The following is a 9,145-nucleotide window of genomic DNA, read 5'->3' on the forward strand; positions in this document are numbered from 1 at the left end:
TATGGAGGGGTGGCGGTGGCGGCAGAGGAGGTGGGGCTCAGAGGCTCAGGAAAGGAGGCTCTAGTAGTTGGAGAGCATGCACTGTCGGTCCTGCCTGGCACCTCAAGCTGAGAGGTGGAAGGAAGGTGCATCGCGTCCAAAGGCATGGAGTCTCCCTGGGATACCCCGGTGGCACCTGGATGACCTGCCAAGACCGGAAGTCCTTACAGTGTTTTCCTTAAGTCCCTGGGAGGGGAGTGTTAGGATTCCAGAGCGGAGCTCAGAGTCACTGCCCAAGAAAGAAGGTCAGATGGAGAGGCCCTCGCAGAGCCCCTGGGCCAGCCCTCACTTGACGCATGCTCAGGACATCTTGAGCCAGAGGAGGGGAGGAAGACCGAGGCGGTGGGGAGTGCTGAGAGGCAGAGACCAGTCAGAGCCAGACACTGGTACGTACCAGAGGGGTCCACCATGTTCAAGAGTCTGGACTTCATCCCGAGGGCAGTGGGGACCTGCTGAAAGGTCAGACTGGTGCTTTGTAAAGCCCCTTGGCTGCCGCGTTGTGTGGGTTGGCAGGGGGATGAGCAGCAGCGCTCGGGCCAAGATGGTGGGGCCAGAATGTGGGTGGTGGCGGCAGAGAGAGACAGAGAGAGAGGAAAGAGACGGACTGGGTGGGGGTACTTAGGAGGTAGAAGAGGAGAGCACTTGGGGGTTAGGTTGAGGGTAGATCATAGGTCTGGGCAACGGTGTTGACCTTGCCGGGGGACAGAGAGGGGGTCCCGGTGGAGAGTGTGGAGTAGCGAGTGCAGCTGGAAGGTCTGTTGGGGAGAGGCGGCTGCGGGAGACCCAGTGGAGATGTGAGTGGGAACTGGGGCAAGCGGGTCTGAAGCTGGGGAGTGAGGTCAGGCAGCCGGCGAGTCGGGAGGCGCAAGTGCGGGTGGAGGATTTGAACCAGGAAGGCCGTTAACCCATTAACCGTGGGGGCAACTGAAGGCCAGAGACTGATGTTGTTGCTCAGGCCATGTGTGCAGAGGGGTGAGAGGAGGGCCCCAGGGCCCTGGAACGGTCCAGGGCCAGGTTGTCTGGATGAGGGACATGAACCAGGGAGCAGCGCAGCCTGGGAGCCGCTGAGGACCTGGGAGAAGGTGGAATCAGGAGAACAAGGCAGTGGAGGCCCGAGACCCTGGGCTCCGGAAAGGGGAGGGAGAGAGGGCCCCAGGGAGCCGAGGGGGCTTGGGTGAGGGCGAGGAGTCGGGAGGGCCCTGGAGATCCAAGGAGGGTGTGATGGAAGGTAGGAGGGGCTCCTAGGACAGCGTGGGGAGGTGGGTGGGCAGGAGTGGGGCTGGGGCCCACGGAGGGCTGATCCAGGCCTGGTTCCTCCTGAACGGGGCCAGGGGCTTCTCAAGGTTTTCCTCCTGAGAACTCCCGGACTCTTCCTGAACCGAGGACGGGAGAGCCCGGGCCACGCAGGGGGCGGGGGAGCCCTCTCAGCCTCGGGAGTGAAGCTCTGAGGCGCCTGAGGAGAAGAGCAGGGGTGCGGGGAGCTGAGAAAGTGGGTGCGCGGTGTCCTCTCGCCAGCTACGGGGCTTTCGAGGAGGCTGTCCCGGCTGTGCCACCCACGGGGCCGGGAGGGGCAAGAGGTGGGTGTCAAGGTCTAATCTGCCCTTGGTTGATGGGCAGCAGTGGGCGTGGGACGGGCTGGGTCTGGAATGACCGGGGGCGGCCGCCGAGTGGTGCCTGCGTGTGGTCGTGGGGACGGGAGACAGCGACGGGCGCCAAGAAAACGGGGTGTCTGTGCGGGGGAAGGAGGCTAAGGCCACAGGCACACGCTCCACCCCGCACACTGCCTTCCAGGAGGCCCCGGCCTCCCTTGGCTCCCTCCAGACCCAGTCAGAGGAGTAAGTCCCAGACTCCCCGGCCGACAGGTGTGACTCGGTCCCGGGTGCTGCGCCCGTGGGCACTGCCTGGCCGGGGGAGGGCGGCTCTGGGGAAGGCCCCGCAGGTGTGTGGCTGGGATGCTCGTGGGTCGGCGGACACGGGCTCGCTCGGGGAAAGCAAGGTGCACAGCACAGAAGGCGGGTCCCCCAGTTTATTGGGACAACAGGAGACAAGAGACCAGAGAGGCGGGCGGGGAGGGGGTGGGCGTCAGCCACGCTCCTTCGGGGGCAGGAGAGCCCTTCTCCGCGGAGGGGCCTGCAGCCAAGGCAGCCGCTTCCCGCGGGCGGAGGTGAGCGGAGGAGCCGCGGGGGGCGTCTTCTCAGAACACGAGGGGGAGAGCCCGCGGCGGGCACGTCCGGCAGGCAGGGGGGCTTCTCCGGCTCTCTCGGGGGGGGGCCGCCTAACACCGCCCTCCGCAGGTGGTGTTCAGCGGGCCGCAGGGTGCGCACATGCCCGTGCTCACCGCCACGTTCCCGGTGCACGGGGCGCTGCACACGCTGCCGGTCACAGGCCGGGAGCCCGACACGCAGAGGTCACCGCAGACGACCCCGCCCCGGGAGCTGCTGACGCCTGCAGGAACGGGGGCAAGTCAGGAGGCCGGGCTGGTGGCCTCTCTGACCTGCCTGACCCTCCAGGGAAGGACACAGACGGCCTCGAGCTGTACTTCTGGGGGCGTGGAAGGAACCTGACCCCACAGCCAGGAGCCCTGGCTTCTGAGACTCCTGCTCTGTGACCTTGGGCAAGTCCCTTCCTCTGTCTGGGCCTCGGCTTCACGTCTCAGGTTCCTTCCTGCGGCGACCTGGTGTGCTTCCCCTTCCCCGATCCCCGACAGGCTGTCCGGTTCTCCCTGAGAGCTAACCGTAGTCCCTCCTCCTGCACTACCCACCTACTCCCATTTACTGGGCAAATGATTGGAAGCGCTGCCCCCACCCCAGAGCGTTTCTATACACTCGTAGCCAGAACATTCTTGTCGCCCAACATACAATTTTCCCTTCCAGGGCTCAAGATACTTACAGACATTCACGGCTCCAACACCTTCACACAGCCTGAGTGGGGAAAAGGGAAGAAAGGGGAAGAGAAAAGAAGTCACAGTGAGATCCTCGAATATCCTGCGCGCCGGAACGGACCATCTCAGGTCTATTTCCGGCCTCTATTTACGCCTTCGTGTAACTTTTCAAAAGCACCGTTCGGGCCACTGCAGCAATGTCAGGCCACACTGTGTTTGGCAAGCAGAGTATGGGCTGGATTTGAGCTCTTAAAAGGCTCAAAGGCTCCTCCGCTGGCTGCCTTTGTGCAGGGCACAACCTGAACAACCGCACATGGCACACGTGGAAGGGGAAGGCTCTGCAGGGCAGTCACATGAGGCCAGGGTCCCAGTTTGGCCACTTCGGCCTGCCGCTGGGCAAGGTGACCTCCTAGAAACCAGGCAGGGAGACTGTGCAAGACTTGGGGATGGCGTGACTTGAGGAATGAGAGTGGGTGTCTGTCTAGGTGTCCAGGTGCTGTCCTAGCAGGGACCTGGGTTCTCTGGGACTCAAGACCTCACAGTGACAAGTCTTCATTTTTCCCCCTGCTGTATGCTATGTCCAAGGTCCAGTCTTTTCAGATCTGGGATTCCAAGACCCCAGAGTCTGGCTTGGGGTCAGTTCTCGGGGCTGATTGGGATATGGGCAGATCGACGCAGGTGTAATTCCTGGGGCTGGTGGGTTGGGCCTCACCTCTGCTCCTCGCCCTCCAGCAGCCGCCTGTAGGTGGCGATCTCGATGTCCAGGCCCAGCTTGGAGTTCATCACCTCCTGGTACTCCTTGACCAGGCAGGCCATGTCCTGCTTGGCCTTCTGCAGGGCGGCCTCCAGCTCGGCCAGCTTGCAGCGGGCGTCGGTGAGGGCCGCCTCGCCCTGCTGCTCCGCCTGCGTCACGGCGGCCTCCAGCTTGGTGTTCTGGGGGCGCAGAGAACAGGGTGCTATGGTCCCGGGTCTCTCTCTCCATTTCCTGGATGTGTCTGGTCGCTCCCACCTACGCCCCCCCCCCCCCCCAGGAAAAGGCCTCTCCCTTCATCAGCCGGGTCCCCCCAAGGGCCACAACCAGGGCCTCTAGCCAGGCACATGGGCTGGGGCGTGAGTGGGGTGGTCCCTGGGGCACACGCTGCCTGGGCGGCCCTGGGGACGCTCAACGTGAGCCCTACCTGGCACTTGGCGTTCTCGACCTCGGCCGTCAGCCTCTGGATCATGCGGTTGAGCTCGTTGATCTCCTCCTTGGTGCGGCGCAGGGTCTCCCCGTGCCGGATCACCGTGGCCTTCATCTCCTCACACTGAGGGGGTGGGGGGGACGGTTCACAGGGGCTCCTGAGGCTCAGGACGGGTCATCCCGCTGAGCCCCACACCTTGCACAACTGCCACCCCGACCCGAGGGCTGCCTGCCCTTCCCTCGTCCATCCCACCTGCACAAAACCCAAAGCCCTTTCAGCATCCCTCCTTCTGGGGCTCTGGCAGGGGGAGGCTGGGCCCCGACCTTGCTGCGGTACCAGGACTCGGCCTCAGCCCGGCTGCGGCTGGCGATGTCGTCGTACTGGGCCTTGATCTCGGCCACGATGCAGTCCATGTTCAGGTCCCGGCTGTTGTCCATCTTGACGATGACCGAGGTGTCTGAGATGTGGGCGTGGAGGACGCGGATCTCCTGCGGGGGGAGGATGGAAGATCTTGTTTGCACCCCAGCCTCTCCCAGCACATGTGGACCCAACCCCCCTGGTCTCCGGCCCCTGCTCCCACTATAGCCCCATGGACTGCAGGCCTCAGCCCGACCCCAGGCCAACCAGTCCCAGGCCAGGGCCCCCTCTTCCAGGCTGGCTGCCAGGTCTCTGCCTGGACCACGGCCCCTCACCTCCTCATACAGGCGCCGCAGGAAGTCGATCTCCTCGGTCAGGGCCTCGGCGTTGGCCTCCAGGTCTGACTTGCGGAGGTAGGCGCAGTCCACATCCTGCGTGGGGTTCAGAGGGCTGTGAGGCCAGCCGTGCTCAGGGCACCGCGAGGGCTTGGCGGCAGGGTGGCCTTGGCTGGGCAGCCAGGAGGGGTGGCCGGGGACTCAGGGTGGGGTCTGGGCCTCGGGCACTCACCTTCTTTAGGGCCACAAACTCGTTCTCGGCGGTGGCCCGAAGTGCGACTTCTTCTTCATACCTGAGGTGGGCGGGAAGGACAGGAGCCCGTCTGAGCACCTCTCTGCTTGGCCCCGAAGCGTGCGTGCCGAGGAGCTTGATCCCCAGACCCCCTCCCTGGTCACCCCCCACCTCCTAATGAAATGAGGCAGGACGAAATCCTGGCCAGGCCTGCTGAGGTCCAGCGGGGGGCCGAAGTCCCCACGTGCATGTCACCCCCGAGCTCCTCAGTGGGGATGGGAGGCGAGAGCCGGCACTTGAGCGTGTACACGCGTGTGCATGTGCATGTGCGTGTGCATAGGGCCGGGGAGTGGGAGGTGCCTGTGTCCTCACCCTGGTCTGCATTTCCTCTCTTCTGCCCCCTGCCCCTTGCCCCTGGCTTTGCTCCAGGTCGTGGGGTCCCCCTCTCTCACTCCCCTCCTGGACTCAGCCAACCAGGAGTCAACCTGCCACTTCCTCCTGCTGGGGGGCTGGGGGCCCCGGGCCAGCTCAGAGCCCCACGTGGGGAGCACGGTTGCCCCTGAAGTTCAGGGTGGAGAGTGTTGCTGAAGGAAGCCACTCGGCCCCCCCTGGGAAGCAGCTTCTTACACGGAGAGTACCCGGTGTGCACCCTCCATGTCACGTGTCACACTCTCTAACTGATGGCCTATGTCGGTGACTCGGCCACGCCTGCCTTCCGGCAGATGGGAAGCCCCCCAGGACGGGCACTACAGCTACTGCCCGCCCCTGGATTGCTGGCAGCCTTCTCCGCGTCCGGCCGGCACCTTGTAGACACTGCTAGTTGAGAGGCCTAAGCATGTGGACCACGGAGGAAGGGAGACAACATCATTCCCCGGCCCGCTGATAGGAAGGCAGGGGAGCTCCATCCCCCAGGGGGCCAGCACCCTCCGCAGGCCGCGCGAGCCTTGGGGAAGGCAAGACAGTGCAGGTTCTTATCCAGCCTCGGGCAGAGGCCCGGCCTCAGACCCAGACATGCCCCCCGCCCCCGGCCCCCCCCCCCCATGTGCTGGGAGCTTCCTTCCAACCCTTTCCCGCGCCGGCGCCTTCCAGCACTCACTTCTTCTTGTAGCCCTCCAGCACCTCCTGGACGTGGTTGAGCTCGGAGGCCAGCCTCCCGCTGTCGGCCTCCACGCACTCGGCCTCCCGCCTCAGCGTCTCGATGTAGCCCTCGAACAGGGGCTCCAGGTTGCTCTCGCAGCACTTGCGGTTCTGGTAGAACTGCCACTTGGTCTCCAGCAGCTTGTTCTGCTGCTCCAGGAAGCGCACCTGCCACCCAGAGGCAGAGCCTGAGAATCTCTTCTTACAGGATCGGGGTGGGGGTGGGAGGGGAGGGGGGTGGGCAAGAGGTGGGGAGGCCGGGTCCCAGCCCCAGGACCTGCGGGTCCCCAACTCTCAGACGTAGCAGGTGTATGTCAAAGCCACAGCAGGGCTTGATCGGCGCATCTGGAAGTCCTTCCTGAGAGCTCGCTACAGTCTCTTCTAGGCAATTACCTGGTGCCATGGGAAGTGCCAAACTACACAGAGTCCAGGTTCTGCTGCTACTTGCTAAGAGCACGTCCTCGGGCAGGGCACGTCTCCCCTCCGCCAGGCGGGAGGTTCATGCTCTCCTCACCAAGAGGCTTTAATGAGCCCTGGCATGAAAGGGCGCCTGCGTGCTGGACAGCTGCTACACCAGGTCAGGTGCGGCCGTCAGCATGCAGATGAGCGGGCCGCCCTTTCTAGAAAGGCAGACTGCAAAAGGTGAAAAATAAGGCCTGTGCCAACGATGGAGACCTTGCAGCAACCGTGCAATTAGGATAATAGCTCCCCTTGGGACATTAGTGCGGGAATGCTCTGGGCACCGACCCTTTTCCTTTTACAGACGTGGAACTGGAGGTCCAGGGACCTGAGGTGTCGCCTGAGGTGTCACAGTAGCAGAGGGAAGACTCACACTCTGACCGTTGGCCCCCCCCTCCCCCGGGGGCTCTTCTCTCTTCTCTCCAATAACGATGGACCATTGGGCCCCAGGAAAATGGCACGTCCCTCTGCCTGCTGCCAGGCTGGCCCGGCTGGCCCTCCTCCTCCCCTCGAACCCCTCGTCTAGAAACGTTGCCACAGCCCTGGCCAGTCCTTTCCTATGCTCTCCGTGGTGCTTCCTGTTGTTAGGAATTTCAGATTTGTTGGGTCCTTCCTGCCTGGGAGTCCTCTCCCTCTGCCCCTCATGCCACTGCCCAGTTTCCCCAATTCGCTGGGGAAGGTGGCTGCAGACTTGCACCGGACACTGGCACCTGCAGGTGGCTTACGACGTGTCCTGACCATTTCCCATCTGCTCCGCACGAGGCCCTGAGGGTGGGGACTGTAGCCACTGTTCATCCCTGGATCCCGAGCCCCAGACCCGGACAAAGCACCAAAGCATCCTGGGCCCCCGCTCAACGGCCGGGGAACCACCTGGCAGAGAAACGGCGCCTGTGACCCTGACCCAGAACACCCCAGGCGGTCTGCAGCGTTAACTCGCAGGCCTGCCCTGGCACGGGGCGGGGGGGGGCACTGCCTTCCCGCGGGAACAGCTGTTTGACTGCAAACTGGTCGGATACCCCCGCGACAGCCCTGTGCTCCCCAGGAGATGCTGCTTCTGCTTCCTGCTTACAGGTTTCCTGGGTGCCCTCCCCGTCAGACCGGCAGCCCCGATCCTATTCTCGTCCTTCTGTCCGTGTCCTGGGCGCATGACTGCCTCTTCCTTTTGGACTGGACGGGGGGGGGGGTCTATGGGCAAACAAACGGCTCTGACTCCCTCCTCGGTGCCTGGCCTGAGTGTGAGCATGGGTGGGGCCCGGGAAGGGTGACCAGGGACACCCACCTTGTCGATGAAGGCGGCGAACCTGCTGTTGAGGCACTTGATCTGCTCCTTCTCCTCGTGCTTGACGCACTGCGCGTTGGGGTCGATCTCCAGGTTGAGGGGCGTCAGGAGGCTCTCGTTGACCGACACGGTGGTGATGCAGGGCGGGCTGGGCCCGCACACGCCGCCCGAGCGGTAGCCGAAGCTGCGGCCGCAGGAGCCGGCCCGGAAGGCCCCGCAGACGCTGTGGCTGCCGAAGCCCCCGGTGAGGCCGCGGTAGCAGGAGACGCCGCGGTAGGGGGCGGCCGTGATGCAGCAGCGGCCGGGCCGGGGCCCGCAGGCCGAGGCGCAGCTCAAGGTCCTGGGGCCGAATCCGCAGCCCACGTTGCTGAAGCCACAGGTCATGCTGGAGATGGGAAGGTGTCTGGACAGTGGAGAAGCTGGCAGAGGAAGGAGCCAGAGGCTTGTACTCCCTGGGCTGTGGCAGGCCCTTTTATGCACCACGGGCAGCTGGCATTAAAAGGGGCAGCAGGGTGACAATAGCTGAATTTTATTGGCTTGGCATCATCCCGGCCTCTTAAGAGCCAACCCGGCTTGCCTCTTCAGGGTAGTTGTGTCAACAATCCACAGCCACAGGCCTGTTTCATCTTCAAAGCTGTTAACAAGCTTCCTCATTGCCTCTCCCCCTCCCATTGCTACTGGAAGCGGAGAAAGGGAAGGGGTCCTGGAAGCCTCAGCTGGGCTCCACGCTCTGACCACTGGGAATGGGCACAGTGACTGGGGGGAGCCTGTTCCCTGAGCCTTCTCTGGAAGGGGCATCACCGGGCTGTGGGCCCCAGACCTGTGACCTGGCCTCAGGCTGCATGTCCCAAGCCCCCTGTTGTTCTAGGAGGCTTCTCCGCCTGCCTCTGTCTCTCTGAAGCACATCCCGTTCTCCACTGTCAATCTCAGCCTCTCCTGACCTGTTCCTACCCAGAGTCTAGTCAGGGACGGCAGTGGGGGTGGAGGTTTGGGAGGTAACATAATCTTTGCACCTTGGATATTCCTAGGAAGACAAGCCAGGGGCTGCTAGATGGGATGTAGGAGAAACTGAGTCCGAGAGTCCATGAGACACCCAAGACTATTCTCCAGAGTTCTGGGCCTCGTTGCTGGGGGACTAGTAGGGGGGCAGGATTGGGAGCGTGGAATTTCCCAGAGCTACAGAGATGAATTGGGGAAGACTACTTGGAGGTGGGTTGAAGCAGGACTGGGGGAGGGTGGGGTAGG

At 63.6% G+C, this 9,145-nt stretch overlaps 1 protein-coding gene across 1 annotated transcript; it reads right to left on the reverse strand.

Moving 5' to 3' along the window:
- Positions 1 to 2,051: 2,051 nt before the first annotated feature.
- On the reverse strand, positions 2,052 to 8,355 carry LOC129517367 (keratin, type II microfibrillar, component 7C). The gene is made up of 9 exons (XM_055337154.1): positions 7,901 to 8,355; positions 6,122 to 6,330; positions 5,026 to 5,086; positions 4,794 to 4,889; positions 4,425 to 4,589; positions 4,099 to 4,224; positions 3,633 to 3,853; positions 2,929 to 2,960; positions 2,052 to 2,484 (listed from the first exon to the last, which is right to left on the reverse strand). Exons 1-9 carry the CDS (start codon positions 8,282 to 8,284, stop codon positions 2,315 to 2,317), a joined length of 1,464 nt encoding a protein of 487 aa, XP_055193129.1. The 5' UTR covers positions 8,285 to 8,355; the 3' UTR covers positions 2,052 to 2,314.
- Positions 8,356 to 9,145: the final 790 nt, after the last annotated feature.

Source organism: Nyctereutes procyonoides, unplaced genomic scaffold (assembly GCF_905146905.1).
Source record: "Nyctereutes procyonoides isolate TBG_1078 unplaced genomic scaffold, NYPRO_anot_genome, whole genome shotgun sequence".
Lineage (NCBI taxonomy): Eukaryota > Metazoa > Chordata > Mammalia > Carnivora > Canidae > Nyctereutes > Nyctereutes procyonoides.

What these genes read in the sequence shown, in the direction of transcription:
- LOC129517367 (XM_055337154.1), bottom strand. Translation starts at nt 8,284, where the DNA reads ATGACCTGTGGCTTCAGCAACGTGGGCTGCGGATTCGGCCCCAGGACC. An exon ending in AGTTTGTGGCCCTAAAGAAG is followed by an intron (nt 4,890 to 5,025) that starts GTGAGTGCCCGA and finishes AACCCCACGCAG; the next exon opens with GATGTGGACTGCGCCTACCT. An exon ending in CTGGAGGGCGAGGAGCAGAG is followed by an intron (nt 2,961 to 3,632) that starts GTGAGGCCCAAC and finishes TTCCCCACTCAG; the next exon opens with GCTGTGTGAAGGTGTTGGAG.